This window comes from Propithecus coquereli, unplaced genomic scaffold, assembly GCF_000956105.1.
Source record: "Propithecus coquereli isolate 6110/MARCELLA unplaced genomic scaffold, Pcoq_1.0 Scaffold158, whole genome shotgun sequence".
NCBI classification, from domain to species: domain Eukaryota; kingdom Metazoa; phylum Chordata; class Mammalia; order Primates; family Indriidae; genus Propithecus; species Propithecus coquereli.
Genome location: NW_012140302.1, coordinates 1,037,213 through 1,052,290, shown reverse-complemented (window position 1 = coordinate 1,052,290; position 15,078 = coordinate 1,037,213). Strand labels below are relative to the sequence as shown.

The following is a 15,078-nucleotide window of genomic DNA, read 5'->3' as shown; positions in this document are numbered from 1 at the left end:
ACCTTTAGAGGGAGGCTCCGGTCCAGCCCAGCTCTGGAGCTGAACTCTTTAGTTATGATCTTTACGGGGCTTGTGGAAGGTGTTGCCCCAGACTGGGCCAGGCCTGTTCTGAGAAATTTTGGACCAGTTCACACAGCCTGGAGCTTGGGCTATGCGTGGGATGATACTGCCCCCTAGTGGTGTTTGACGGTAGTTCCAATTCCTCCCCTACTGCCAGTCCCAGTGACTACAGCCACACACCAGGTTGTGGAATTCATAAAATCTCTTCCGAGCCAGCGGGTTGCAGCTAGAGCTGCCAACAAGTCCAGAGGCATTGCCCTGGGTTCAAGTGCCCCCCAAAGCTGTTGCCCAGTCACAGCGTCCAGAGCTTCCTTCCCATCACACTGCCAGGAGCTGCCAGAGCCCCTGGCAACCCCCGCCCCCCCATCCCTCTCAAGGCCCAGGGCCTGACCCTGGTATCTGGGGTGAGGTGCTGGAGACTAGACAAATGTAATGACGTGCAGAAGGTCAAGTGGAGAGTCACATCTCGGTCTCAGCCAACAGACTGTCCCCTAGTCCTGACGTCATTAGCACCATCTGAGAGCTGGGATCTGTGGAAGGGCAGAGGGATGCTCAGACCACTATTCATTCCTCCACGGGGGACCACAAATAGGTGAGAGATGGGCTAGGTTTCCAACACCCACTCTCCCTTGTCCCAAGCCTCTTCCAGACCTGGCTGTGATCAACCCTCTGGGTTCTTACCGCTGGGGCACATCCAGGAGGTACTGCCCCTCTGGTGGGCAGCAGGCTCCCGGCCTCTCTCCCATTCCTGGGTGTCACCAGCCCCTCCTGTGACCTCCTCCTCTTCCTCCCCCTCAGAGAGGAGGTCACAGATCTGCTGCTGCAGCTCTGGGCTAATGCTGTTCTCAGCCAACACCAGGCTCCGCAAAGCTGTGGGATAATTTTCTACCATGTCCAGCAGGGTCTGGGGTGGGGAAGATATTGGAAAAGGATGAACACCATTAAAGCAGGGTTTCAGACCCCCCAACCTGCCACCCGTTGGGTATGTCTACAGACACATAGGCTAACCTCCACCCCATCTACTGGCTTGTCCCCAAACATGATGACTTCTCACCTGGGCTGACTGGTTGGTGAGCCCTGTGCCCTCCAAGTCTAGGACTTCTAGGGTACGGCTAGAGGCCACAGCTACAGCCAGCATCCCTGCCACATGGTCACCTGGAGAGAGAGCACACACCCACACATTCACCTGTGTTCACAGAGGCCAGCTAACCCTTCCTCCTGAACAGCTTCTCCTTTACCCTAACAACCTTAGATCCCATCTCCTGGCGGGGAAACACAATTGGTGGGTGGCCAGGAGTGGAGCATTGTGATTGGTGGGAGTGAAGGGATGAAGCAAGTCAGGCCCAGGGATGATGACTGGTGCTTTCATCTACCTGTTGGTCATCTGGTCCTCCACACAGGATGGCTCCTTTACCACCTCCTACACCCCCTAGGAGCTTTCCTTCCTCTTCCCTTCCCCAGAATGGAGGTTACCGTGGCAACTGAAGGTCCCAGGCTCTTTGGATAGGGCATGGGGTGGTGAGAATCCAAAGGCCATTCTTGAGCCTCACCCAGGGGGTTGTAGTCCAGATTGAGGACGCGGACCTGGGAGCTGTGGGCCACAGCAATGGCAAGGCGGCTCCAGCCCTTAGGGGTGATTCCAGGGTTGGCACTCAGTGTTAGCTCCTTCAAGCCTGGGCAGCATCATAGAGAGAAGCCAGAATGTGGAGGGTCAGACCCTCCTTGAGCCCCTTCCCCGCTGTCCCCATGTCCCTGGGTGTCCCTAGTGGTTGGGAGTCACTCCATCCCCACCACAGAGCTCTGGAGCCACTAAGGACTCAAGCCTCCCCTGCCTGCCCCAGCCTGGATTCCTGAGTCTCCACCCTCTCAGCCCACCCATCCTTCTCCTTTCTGAGAGGAGCAAGACACATTCTCATCCACACCCTCAGAGCGCTCGGCTCTGGGCCACGCCCCTTCCCTCTGCACTTAACTTTTCATCAAGGCCACACCAGCCCATGCCCTCAGCAGGGCCCCGCTCACCAGACTTGGCCCCGTCTGGGGGGAGGAGGCCACAGATGAGGTTGATGGCTTCGTCACCCAGCATGCAGTCCCCCAGGTCCAGAGCCACAAGGGCAGGGTGGAGTGCCAGGGCTGGGTTCAGCAAGGCCAGCCCCGCATCTGTCAAGGGGCTCCCATGCAGGCTAGCGGGTGAGCAGAGGCGAGAGAGCAGAGTTATTGCTGTCATCAGTCCTATGTATACGGGGAAGGGGCACTTTCACCTATGTAAGTCCTAGGGGCAGGGAGGACACTCAGTCACAGCACTTGAGAGGCACGGGAAGGGAGAAAGAACATTCTAGATTCTAAGGGAATACAGGTAGAAGGGGAATTGGGGGCAGGGACTCAGATCCAGGACATTGCACAGGGAGGGGCAGAGAATGGGTGTGTGGGTGGACTGGAATTCCGTGGGCAGAAGGTAGGGACGGAGCTACAGGGGTATTCCCTCTTGGGAATGGAGCAGCTGCCCCAGCGTAGTAAATGCGGGTGATTAGGCGGGGAGGCACGACATGCCCTGCCAGGAAGCGGGGTGTATCCCATCTCGGGCGGGGTCGCGTGCAGAAAGTCTGGAGATGAGGCGTGCGCGTGGAGGGTGCTGTGGAGAGCGGCCGAGGGATGAGGAGTGTGTATAGGGCGTGCGGAGGTGGGCTGGTCGAAAGACAGTACTGGAAGGTGTGTGGAACAGGAGGTGGCAGGGGGAGTGCGTGGAGGTGTGCGGCTCCCGGGACCCCCTTGCGAGGGGGCGCACTCACAAGAGGGACTGGATGGAGCGGTTGGTCCGCAGCGCCTCCGCCAGCTGCTTGATGCGGCTGGGGCTGGACACGACACCCAGGTTAAGGTTGAGCTGCGCCAGGGACGTGGCCCCGGCCAGGGCCCGGCAGATGCGGCCGAAGTCGCGGTCGCAGAGGCGGCAGCCGCGCAGTGAGAGCAGGCGCACGGCGTTGTCGCGCAGGCCGCGGCAGATGTCCCGCACCTCGGCGCCTGACAGCGGTTCTCCCGAAATCTGGATGGAGCTGGGCAGCATCGTGCCCACGGCTGGGCCTCCGGGCCCGGGGCCGGGGCGGAGGTTGGCGGGGCCTCAAGAAGGGCCGGGGTCAAGGCCCGCGCTGGGGTCGTAGACGGAGTCGGGGCGGAGGCTGAGGCAGAGGCTGCGGCGCCGGGGCGGGCCCGGGGTGCGGAGCTTAGAGGTCGCGGACCGGGCTGAGGCGAGCGGCGCTGGGGCGGCGGCGGACTGTGCTGTCTGGGCGGCGGGCTGGGCGCGCGATCCGGGTGTTGGGCCGGCGCTGCTCCGCGCTTGTCCTTGTTCCTCGCGGTTGCGGCGCCGGCGGCTGCTCGGGGTCTTCAGCTTAGGATCCGCGGGACCGGTCGCTGCTCCGGGGCTGCACCCGCCCCGTTCCTGCCTCTCGCTTGGCTCCCTCTGCCGCCAGTGGGGCCTGGCCGCACGGCTCGCCCGGAGAGCCCGAAGCGGGCTGCTGCACGGGCTTCAGCTCCTGCGCCCGAGCCGGCGGTGGGTTCCCATGGCAACGGCCGCGTCACCGCCGCGCGCCCCGCCCCCTGCCCGGCCGCGGCCACGCTGGCCCACGAGGTTCGCGCACACCGCCTGGTTCCGGGCAAGGAGCTCGGAGCCGTGGACATTCAGCCCCGGGGTGTGGGGCCACGCAGCGGGCAGAAAGAAGGTAGCAGGGCTGAGGCCTAGGACGGGCGGGGGGTGGGGAGGGGTGATAGTGAGGGGGAGTGGAGGCACGTCACGTGGAGATGGCGTTTGACACTGTTACCGGTTCTTTTGCCCATTCTGCCGTCCTTCCCCATTCCTAAGGTCCAGACCCTGAGCGCCTTCGCCGGGCTCCCAGGCACTGCCCCCTCTCGTTTGGAAGTCCCTAGAGCCCTGTAATCCGTGCCACGCCCCCGTGACGCGAGGTGCAGCGTGCGCGGGGATTCCGGCCGCCGAGGACTCCCTCCTCCTCCCCGCTAAGATGGCGACCTCACCCGGGTGCTCCAAGGGCGACGGCTTAAAGCCGGCCTGAGGGGCTAGGGACAAGGGAACCCCAAAGGGGTCCCTGGGGCACGTGAGCCCCAGGTGGATGCAGGGTCCTGCTGCTGCCCCTTCCCCAGGTGCGCAGGGCACTGCTGATGCCCTGAGATGGTCTCAGTGCCAGCGAGGCTGGGGTGGCCAGTATAAAGGGTGCCAGGATCAGTGGCCCCGGGGGACGGTGAGGACCGTGTAAAATCGGCGGGAGCACACTGCACAGCGCAGGCAGTGCCGTCCACTGGCTAGCGTGGTGCCGGCTTCACCTGTAGGACACAGGGCAAATGAACGGCACCTGTCAGTCCCTATATTAGGAGGGACAGATGCTGCTGACCCAGATTTACTAGGGTAATGAGAGAATTAAAAAAATATACCAAGTGTAGTGAAGGGAGGCCAAAGGCCCTATTCCCTCTAATAACCACCTGAATTAACTCTTAAATGAAACAGATTAAAGAGGGGGTGAGGGTTGTTTTTAAGAGAAAACAGCACTCTTGAAGACCGAGGGCAGAGACAAACTGAGGGGAGCCGGCCCAGCACAACCAGGGCAAAGTTAACTTTGGCTTCAAATGTGAGCCCCATAGGAAAACTATCCCCACCACCGCCCAGGTGCAGAACGTCCTTGTAACGACATGGGGTTTAAGTCTGGAAGTTTTTGTCCAATTGTCATTGCTCCATTGGCTTCCCAGGAGTGCAACTGAGCCCAGTCTCAAGCTGAGTACACTGTTCCAACAGGCTCATGGCTCCTGTGCTTGAGGCCTCCCTGCCACTCCATGGGTCAGGTTCCCCTGCCCTCAGGGGCAGGTTCCACATTTAATCACTGCCCTCTATGCAGTCTGGCCTGTCCCATCTTCATCTTGCTAAGTGATGGGATAAAGAAGGGGAACATGTGACATTACCACTGCTGACAGAAAAACAGGAAAGTGTACAGGAAGGAGGGTGACAGGGAGGACCACTGGATCGGTAGCTGCAGTTCCAGACTTCCATCAACATTTTAATTACAAGTCTATATTTAGCAAGACAATGTGGGAGAGAAAGAGGAAGGAAGGGGTAGGTGGTAAAGGGGCCTCAGAGGAGCTGACCCACTTTCTGCACTGGCTGCACAGCCTTGCAGTCCTGGTCAGGAGTTCCTGGCCTTGTGCCCTTCAGAAGCCCCGACAGGCGTCAAGGAGGTTCTTAAGCAGCTACAGCTGAGTGGCAGCTGCAGCCCTCATCAAAGAGACACATGTCATCAGTACTGTCCTTTAATCTTCCTCCACTCCACAGCTGGGGGAGAGCAGGCTGGCCAAGGGTTTCAGATGGGGTCAGTGTGACTGCAAGGTCACTGCAACAGCCTTGGCTGTGGCATTGAGCATGGTGGAGGAAAGCCTAGCAGCAGGGAGCACGGCAGGGATGTCTCTGGGGACTCTCTGTATGGGCGGGATGTTGGGGCCCTCCAGTGTGTCCAGGATCCCTGGAAGAAGGAAGACGGAGGTAAGTAAGAGTTGGCTGGGCCCAGCCCACAGGCCATCTCATCCAGCCCCCTGCCCTAGGCAGCTGTTCTCTCCCTCTCCCCAACTTGGCCTTCCTGCCACTTACCCTCTACCACCTTGTGGTAGGCAAAATGCAGATAGAGCAGGAAAAGCATGTGCAGGGCAGCCAGGGTGCCACAGAGGAGGAGCCGCTGTGTGGGGCCCACAGTCCGAGACACCAACACTGCCACCTAGGGCCACAGAAATACAGCTCAGAGGGCCTGGTTCCAAAGTGAGAAGTGGGGAGAAGACACTCCCACCCAGGGCAGAACCATCTTTGGGCCCTTCCCTCCCATTTAGAGCCCTTTGTGGGGTGGACAGCTCCAGGCTGTCTTCCCCAGCTCCCTGGGAGGACAGCCCACCCCTGGAAACCTCTCGTCCAGCTTACCATGCGCAGGGTAGACAGACCACCCACCAGCAGCCAGAAGAGGTAGAAGAGGGCATGGAGGTGGATGTTATAGGTGATGAACAGGACAATGCAGTGCCCAAAGAGGCCATAGCCCTGGGAAGGAGGATGGTGGAGAGGAAAATCACTCAGGCTCTGGGCTGGCCTCTGGCCCCTCATGGGGACCCTGGGAAATAGATGGTCCATTGGCCTGCTCCTCCCATTCCAGGCTCTGGGCACCCAGGACAGATGAAGACCAAGGACTGGCTTTTCTTTTTAAGATCGCTCTTGCCTACTACCATGCCTGGCTCCTTACCAGCAGTGCCAACATCTGGAGCATGGTGATCTGGGCGTTGCACAGGTAGGCGAGGAAGTAAATGAAGGACGAGACGCCCAGCCAGTAGCCGAAACAGGTGCCAATGGCTGTGCCCATCAGGGTGCCCTCCCGCTGTGGGGTGAAGGCTCTGATTTAGTCCTGGGAGGCCTGTGATCTCAGCCTCACCCAGGACTTTCCCCAGGGGCTGCTCCTGCTTCACGCCACCACCATGTCCTTGGGCAGCTTTCAACCTAGTTTAGCCACCCCCCCAAAGTCCTCTGTCCTGCTTACAATAATGGTGTCAGATGTCTTCATCCCATGGAGGAGGATGGCAACCAGGGTGAAGACCAGCATGAGAGGTCCGTAGAGTTCACCTGCGATTTTCTGTCAATATACCAACTCATTCAGGCTGGAGGGTACAATGGCTCTTCTGTTTATGCCTTCCCAGGCTGTGCCTGGTGGCCCCACCCTCTGCCCTGGTGCCTCCCCCAGCTCCAGCCACATCACCTCCTATTCACCTGGGGGAAGTTGACCATCTTGATAGGAATCATGGACTCCAGGAGCCTGGGAGAGGAGAGGAGAGATGAGAGCAGAGGCAGCACTAGGCTACAAGGTGCTGGAGGGCAAGGCCTGAATCTTACTCATCTCTCTAACTCCAGGGAATGGGGCCTGGCCCAGAGGACATGCTGGATGACAGGGGGAGGAAAGGGTAGTAAAGACAGATAAGGAATGAGGAAATACCTTCCTTGCCCCTAAAATTATGTCCAGGAAAGACAACCCTCTGAAACTGAGCTGCCAGAAGCAACAGCTATATGGAGGGAGAACTCAGAGAGTCGGGCTGGGCCTTGGGAGAGGGCCTGACCATTTACCTATTTGATCCACTCCCTTTTAAAAGACAGGCAAACCTCAGAAGAGAGCACCTGGAATTCAGGGCTGTGATGGTGAAACCCTGGGAAAGGTTTAGAAGGTGTTACTGAGGAAACTAGTGAGTTTGTCTCCTGCCTCTTCCTGCTTAACTGTTCCTCCAGGCACCACTGAGCATTTTCTTGAAAAAGATATTTGAAGTAGTATGAAAATTCAGTTACTTAGCCGCTCTCTTAAGTGGTTAGCTCCTAATGGTATCTTGGATTTTAGCTAGATTTTACTTCCCTTGGGAAACCTGTCCTGTCCCACCCACCAATCTACTGTGGCTCAAGTGTCCTTCCTGTGTGCCCCATCATAGCATACGAGTACTGTACTGTAACTGTACCCAAGGGCAAGGCTCCCGTTCACCTTCACCGCTAATTAGACACAAATAGTATAGGGTCTGGCACAGAGCAAATGCTTGATAAACACTTGCTGAGTGGTCCTGGGTATTTGATAAGCACTGATTAAGGGATGAACAAAAAACCAAGCCAGAATTAAATCCGGTTCTTGAAAAGTCACTCAACAACTATGGCCTGATATGGTTCACACTGTTCTGGTGCTAGCAATGAAAAAATAAACAAGAGAACCTGCTTTTGAGGAGCTACTGGGCTCTGGGGGGACAGATCCAGGAATAAGGAGGTATATAGCCCTGCTGAAGTGCTATCTATTAGAGGAAAAGCGTGGAGTTCTGTAGGAGCACCAGGAAAGAACAAACTAGGAATGGGGTTAAAGGAATATGGAACAAAGGAAGTGACATTTGAGCTAAATTTTGAGGGAAAAGAGGAGCAAGGTGATGTGTTATAGCCATTTGTATTCAGTGACAGTTGCAGTGATGAGGGGTGGTAGAGTCATGAAGAAGGGGAGCCCAACAGAGCCTAAAGCTTGAAATCTGGCTGTGGTTTAAAGGAAGGACTAGGTGTTAGGAGGGAAGCTTCTTCAGAAGGATCCTCACCTGCTTCGCACCTGGGCAGGTTCCACATCAAAGTAGGGTCTCAGGATGTCGATGTTGGCGTACAAGCTGAAGGCCCTGGAAGCTTGTCTCTTCCCTGCCTGCCACATCTGAAGTAAGGAAGATGGGGATGGGTATTGCAGGACTCTCGGCTCTAGACCCTGTTGCCTATTTTGCGCTGGATTTCTACATGGTTCTAACTGGACAATCTGGGCTGAACATCACCAACACCAACTCCATAACATGGGGCATGCCTAGGTATACTTTTCCACCTGCTGGGGATTCAATCTTGCTTACCTGATCAGCCACCTGCCGGCTCAGCTGTCCCTTAAAGCCCTTCATGCCCAGGAACTCCCCATCTTCTTCTTCAGCAGCGGCTGCATCAGCGTCTACTTCTTCCTCCCGCAGGCGCTGATGCAACTCACCCATATCCTCAAAGCTGGAGCCCGAGGTATCATCCATGTTCTCCATGTCAATCACAGCTGAGCCCCCACCCTGTGAAGACAATGGCTCCTAGAGTGCAGGACCTTTCTGTTCCATCCGTTAAGTCCTCCTCTGCTCATCCCAGGGTTTGGGGCTTTGTTCTTCCACTGCTGAGGATATGGCTTGGAATCACTACAGATCATGCCACTCTGTTACCCTTCATTTGTTCCCAGAACCCTCAGTTGCTAGCTTTGGCTCTCTCTTCTAGCCTGGGAAACCTAGCAGTCTTCCATTCACGTCTTTCTTCTACCTTCCCTATCAAAGCCTCAAAAGGCTGCAAAAGTGCCCCTTTCCTTTCTTTCCCAAGTCCCAAACAAGACTATCTGCACAGCATACATTAGCAAGTGCCAGTGAATCTCTGCCAGCCCCAGTCTCACCATGCCTGACCCAGACCATTCGGAAAGCAAGAGCACGCTCTTCCTAACGCTTCGGGAGGGCCCAGAAACCCAGACCCTCAGGCCAAAGTACTAGTCTGGCTCTTTCAGGTCAGCACTAATCCCACTGACTTTCGTGTGCACGATGACCCAAAGGAGTGAAAGAATGTTGCAAATTAAGCAGATTTCCAGGCCCCGAGGGAGAATCCCCACGGTACTTCAAGACGGCCGCCGGCCCTGGGGTTGCTGGCAACCGAAGCCTTGGGGCTATTACCTGGATGTTTTCTTCGAACCCTCCCCATTCCGGACCAGCCCCGTTTCGGGCGCCGCCGGTCGGCGCAGCCGTAGTTGCCATGTCCCTCGAGAGCTCCCGTCGCTGAAGCCCGCGCTAGCCCCGCGCTCAAAGAAGTGGATGAGATGTGGGCCTCAGGGAGGGAGACGTCCCAGGAGAAGAAAGAGAGGTGGCACCAGCCGGAACATTAAAAAAAAAGAAACCCGGATGTTTGGCCCAAACTGACTTCCGGAAGCTGGAGACGTGGACCGGGCAGGGAAAAGTCTCGCGATATTTAAGATCACAGAAGGCGGTGCGTTGCCGTGGAGACGGAGGAAGGCTACTAGAACGCACGCGCTAGTTTGAGGCCGTGGTCTCGTGGACAAGTTGAAGATGGCTGCGGCTCAGGCGGTGGACGAGATGCGAAATCGCGTGGTTCTAGGGGAGTTTGGAGTCCGCAATGTAAGTAAGACTTGTGCCTTGAGCTCAGGAGGAGGAGTGAGAGCGGAACAGGGATGGGTTGGGATCTGAATGGGGACTGTTTTGGGCTTGCTGCTGTTCGTGGACAGACTCGTTTCTCTGCTCTAGGTTCATACCACTGACTTTCCTGGTAACTATTCCGGTTATGATGATGCTTGGGACCAGGACCGCTTCGAGAAGGTGGGTGGGGCTGGAGGTGTCCGGAGAGGGTATGAGGGCCAGACCGTGTGATATGAGGAGCTTGGGCCTCAGAATCTGCTCTTGGGGTTCCCTCCGTTCATAAAAAGTTCATTGAGCAATGTGCTAGGCCAAATTAGACACGATTTCTGACCTGTTCTGCGAACAAGATGTTCAGTCTTGTGGGGGGTGGGGAGGGTGGGAGTGGACTGGCCTACTTGTCTGCCTGCCTTTCTTCCTTCTCCTTTATTAAAAGAAAAAAGAAAAAAATGTGTTCGGTCTTGTTGAGGAATAGTGTGCATAAACAGATATTCCAATGTAATGTGGTAAAGGTGGTCGATAGCGATAAGGACGGCGGGGGATGGGATAGGGGGCATCACGCTAAGACTAGGAAGTAGGGCAGAGAGGTGCGTATGTAAGGTTTCATAAGCAGGTGACATCCGAATTGAGCCTTGAAGAACAGTGAATGGTGAGGAGGGACTAAGAACAGGAGCTTAATTATAAAGACTTGTGTGAAGCGTGCTCTGAGAATATCCGCACTGCAAGCATGTTAAGTTGGTCGCCACTAGTGGTAGGCAAGATTGGAGTGGGTCTTGGGCACTGCAGGTGATAGCTTTTGAAGTTTTAAACAGGCGCAGGCAGGGGCTCACGCCTGTCATCCTAGGCACTGTGGAAGGCTGAGGCGAGAGAATTGGGTGAGCTCCAGAGTCTGAGACTAGCCTGAGCAAGAGTGAGACCCTGTCTCTACCAAAAAGTAGAAACCAGTGGGACATTGTGGCAAGCGCCTGCAGTCCCAGCTACCCGGGAGGCTGAGGCAGAAGGATGGCTTAGAGCCAGAGTTGAAGGTCGCAGTGAGCTACAGTGACGCCACTGCACTCTACTCAGGGCACAGAGTGAGACTCTTAACAACAACAAAAACCAAGGAACCTGGCTGGGCACGGTGGCTCAGCCTGTAATCCTAGCTCTCTGGGAGGCCGAGGGGGCGAGTGTTTGAGCTCAGGAGTTCGAAACCAGCCAGAGCAAGAGCAAGACCCCGTCTCTACTAAAATTAGAAAGAAATTAATCGGACAACTAAAAATATATAGAAAAAATTAGCCGGGCATGGTGGCGCATGCCTGTAGTCCCAGCTGCTCGGGAGGCTGAGGCAGGAGGATCGCTTGAGCCCAGGAGTTTGAGGTTGCTGTGAGCTAGGATGACGCCATGCCACTCTATCCCGGGCAACACAGTGAGACTCTGTCTCAAAAAAAAAAAAACAAAAAAAAAACCCAAGGAAACTGAAGAGTTCTTAAGCAGACACGATCAGATTTTCAACCCTGGTGGTTGGGAGAGAGTATTTGAGGAGGATCACATCGGGCAGGTAGACCTGTTAGATTGTGTAAGGGACCTTATAAGTTCATGCCTTGTATAAGGTATGAGGCATGAACTAAGACTATAATGGTAGAAATAGAGCAAAGGAGTGACAGAAGGTAAATTTGTGATTGTTTTGATAAGGGATGTGGGGGAGCGTGTAAAATGACCTTTCGGCTTGGGAAACTGCTTTGATGGATCGTGGTGTCATTCCCTGATGAGGAGAAATCGGTCTGGGGAACAGGAATGATGATGCATTCAGTTTCCTGCATGTGGACAGATCTAGCAGACTGGTAGGTTATGTTTGAAATGAGATCAGAAGTGAGATAAAATTTTGGAAGTTGTCAGTACAGGTAGTTGCTAAAACCATGAGTGATTGAAGTCACCTGGGAGAGAGACAAGAACCTGGCAAATAATAATTAGGGGGTGGGTAGAAGATGTGGAGGAATCATCAGAGAAGACTGGTGCTAAGAAAGCAAGGGAATAGCTTGAAAAGGAGGAATTTTTATCAACAATCCCAAGTATAGCAGAGAAGTCTAGTAAGATAAGGATTGAGTATTGTCAACTGGACTAAGCAGTATGGAAGTTTGTTCTTTATAGAATAGCGTCTGCAGATGGTTGGTTAGAAGCCATATTGCATAGGGTTTTAATGAATGGAAGACAAAAATGGAGATTTTTCAATAAACTAAAGAAATCACGGTGGGAAAACAAATATCTAATAGAGGGACTTCTGGGCAAAGGGAGGTTTCTGGATGAGATTATGCTAATAGTTTAGGGAAATAACCAGTGGAGAGGTGTGGAGAGATATTGATCACAGAGATTAGGCTTTACTTCATGTTTTTCTTGTCTTTCTAGAATTTTCGTGTGGATGTAGTACACATGGATGAAAACTCATTAGAGTTTGACATGGTGGGAATCGATGCAGCCATTGCCAATGCTTTCCGGAGGATTCTATTAGCTGAGGTAAAGGCAGGCATGGTGGCAAGGCTGGAGTTACGTGGGAAACTGTCATCACCTCACTTGTAGAATTAAGTGCCCCAAGCTGTCCTTCTTATTTTTCCTGGAATTTTGCTGATGATTTCACCACCTCATTCTTTTGCAAACTTTTCATTAAGCATTCTAGGAAGAGATAATTGCCCTATCTCAGGAGGTTGGGGGGTAGGCGGGGAGCCTACTGAGTTTTTGCAGATGGCTGATTCTTTTCCTTGGGCAGGTGCCAACTATGGCTGTGGAGAAGGTCCTGGTGTATAACAACACATCCATCGTCCAGGATGAGATCCTTGCTCATCGCCTGGGGCTCATTCCCATTCACGCTGATCCCCGTCTGTTTGAATATCGGAACCAAGGTGAGGGTCTGAGAAAATGAAATTTTGAAGGAAATGGACTCCCTGGGTTCAAATCCTGGATTGACTGTGTGTCCTTAGGCAAGTTACTCATCTTTTGATGCATCAGTGTTTTCATCTGTAAGAACATTTTTCCTTGCCTTCCGAAGTTTGTCAAGAGGATTAAATGGAAAATGTACGTAAAGCATTCAGCATTGTGCCTGGCATGCCAATGTTCACTAGTGTTAAGAGGTCCCTCCGTTTGTGCAGGAGATGAGGAAGGCACGGAGATAGATACTCTGCAGTTTCGTCTGCAAGTCAGGTGTACTCGGAACCCCCACGCTGCTAAAGATTCCTCTGACCCCAACGAACTTTATGTGAACCACAAAGGTGAGTAGTGGTAGGATGTGGAAGAGGGCCGACCTCCTGGTGGGTGCTAGTGTTATAGATGGAGGTCTTCTGACATGTTTTTCCTCCAGTGTACACCAGGCACATGACATGGGTCCCCCTGGGGAACCAGGCTGACCTCTTTCCAGAGGGCACTATCCGACCAGTGCACGATGATATCCTCATTGCTCAGCTGCGGCCTGGCCAGGAGATTGACCTGCTCATGCACTGTGTCAAGGGCATTGGTGAGAACCCTGAGGCCTGCTCTGGGCAGGGAGGTAGTTAGACTGCAGTGGGGTAAGGTGGGACTAAAGAACTCTGTTGACAGGCAGACAACCATCAGGCTTGTGCTTTTGCTGTTAGTGGCTTAGGAGAGTGAAGGGTTTCCTACAGGTTGATAGCCCTTTTCCCTCCAGGCAAAGATCATGCTAAGTTTTCACCAGTGGCAACAGCCAGTTACAGGCTCCTGCCAGACATCACCCTGCTTAAGCCTGTGGAAGGGGAAGCAGCTGAGGAGTTAAGCCGGTGCTTCTCACCTGGTGTTATTGAGGTGCAAGAAATCCAAGGTATGGTATTTGGGATATTGTTCCTGTCAGGTCCTAAAGTGCATTTTCTTTGAAGGTGACAGAGAAGAATATATAAAAACTTTGGGCTCCAAAAATCAAAGTATAATATAGTTTGTTTTCATTAGGTAAAAAGGTGGCCAGAATTGCCAATCCCCGGCTAGATACCTTCAGCAGGGAAATTTTCCGGAATGAGAAGCTAAAGAAGGTTGTACAGCTCGCCCGGGTTCGGGATCATTATATCTGTGAGTATGAAGTGGCAAAGTGGTGGGTGGTGGGGTGGGTAGGTGCTCTTTGGTGCTGTAGCTTCCTCTCAGAGTCCTGATGTGGTATATAGGGATAACCTATAACAGAAGCCTTTTAAATGTAAGCCCTGCCTAGGCTAAAAGTGTCTCTTTGATTCCCAGTCTCTGTTGAGTCAACGGGCGTGTTGCCACCGGACGTGCTGGTAAGCGAAGCCATCAAAATACTTATGGGGAAGTGCCGACGGTTCTTGGATGAACTAGAAGCAGTTCAGATGGACTGAGGTTTGCCCTGAAGTTATCTGATGGCTGGGCTTGGATGCTCCCCTGAGGCATGCTGAAGCTTTGGGTTCTGGTCTGCCCTACAGGACTGCTATAGAGAGCCCAGTGTGACTAAGGGTCCTGAGTTTCCTAGGACAATTCGAATTTTATTTTGAATCAATACATTTTGTTAAATGTGCCCAAAAATGACTCTTACATCTTTGTAAGGCCTTTGATGTAAATAAATTCACATCCTGATTTTTTTTTCAGAGACTTGAGTTTTGGTTTAAAAATAGGGGGCCTCACTTCAGAACCGGTCTGGCATTTAGCAGTTAAGAACACTGGGTTCAGGCCAGGCGTGGTGGCGCGTGCCTGTAATCCTAGCACTTTGGGAGGCCGAGGCGGGCGGATCACTTGAGGCCAGGAGATTGAGACAAGCCTGAGCAAAAGCAAGACACTGTCTCTATAAAAAATTAGCTGGGCATGGTGGTGCACACTTATAGTCCCAGCTACTAGGGAGTCTGAGGCAGGAGGATCACTTGAGCCCAGGAGTTCACGGTTGCAATGAGCTATGATGACACCACTGCACTGTAGCCTGGGCAGGTGAGGGAGTGAGACCCTGCCTCAAAACAAACAACATGGGCTCAGATGTCACTGCAGGTTAGGGCCAAACTAAAAAACCTCCTGAGGAATCTCAAATTGTGGTGGTTTCTGGGGACACAGCAAAACCTTAAGGAGCCAGAGTGAATGTGCCACTTTGCCCATCTCCTGGATTACCAGGGAAGTTCATGTTGCTATTGACAGCTTTGCAAAGAACAGCAGCAATTCCCTTTGGACAGTCCATGGACATCAGGCCCAGCAGCCACATATGCAAGACAGTGAGAATGGATGGGCTACCTAGTCTATGCGGTCAGGCACAGAAATCTAACTGGCATACTATTTCAGAGAGCTTGACAGATGAGGTCCATCCGTCACAGTTCTTCCTGT

General features: G+C 53.8%; 3 protein-coding genes across 3 annotated transcripts; 1 reads left to right on the top strand and 2 right to left on the bottom strand.

Moving 5' to 3' along the window:
• Positions 1-244: 244 nt before the first annotated feature.
• LRRC73 (leucine rich repeat containing 73) lies at positions 245-3,249 on the bottom strand. Its single transcript, XM_012640875.1, has 6 exons — positions 2,847-3,249; positions 2,080-2,240; positions 1,611-1,733; positions 1,115-1,215; positions 742-964; positions 245-590 (listed from the first exon to the last, which is right to left on the bottom strand). Exons 1-6 carry the CDS (start codon positions 3,116-3,118, stop codon positions 520-522), a joined length of 951 nt encoding a protein of 316 aa, XP_012496329.1. The 5' UTR covers positions 3,119-3,249; the 3' UTR covers positions 245-519.
• Positions 3,250-5,090: 1,841 nt separating this feature from the next.
• On the bottom strand, positions 5,091-9,586 carry YIPF3 (Yip1 domain family, member 3). Its single transcript, XM_012640874.1, has 9 exons — positions 9,316-9,586; positions 8,482-8,679; positions 8,188-8,294; positions 6,848-6,893; positions 6,621-6,713; positions 6,330-6,461; positions 6,017-6,130; positions 5,696-5,819; positions 5,091-5,570 (listed from the first exon to the last, which is right to left on the bottom strand). The coding sequence occupies exons 1-9, from the start codon at positions 9,394-9,396 to the stop codon at positions 5,422-5,424; spliced, it is 1,044 nt and encodes a 347-aa protein (XP_012496328.1). The 5' UTR covers positions 9,397-9,586; the 3' UTR covers positions 5,091-5,421.
• Positions 9,587-9,642: 56 nt separating this feature from the next.
• POLR1C (polymerase (RNA) I polypeptide C, 30kDa) lies at positions 9,643-14,327 on the top strand. Its single transcript, XM_012640873.1, has 9 exons — positions 9,643-9,774; positions 9,901-9,972; positions 12,172-12,279; positions 12,530-12,662; positions 12,909-13,028; positions 13,118-13,270; positions 13,442-13,591; positions 13,717-13,833; positions 13,996-14,327. Exons 1-9 carry the CDS (start codon positions 9,706-9,708, stop codon positions 14,112-14,114), a joined length of 1,041 nt encoding a protein of 346 aa, XP_012496327.1. The 5' UTR covers positions 9,643-9,705; the 3' UTR covers positions 14,115-14,327.
• Positions 14,328-15,078: the final 751 nt, after the last annotated feature.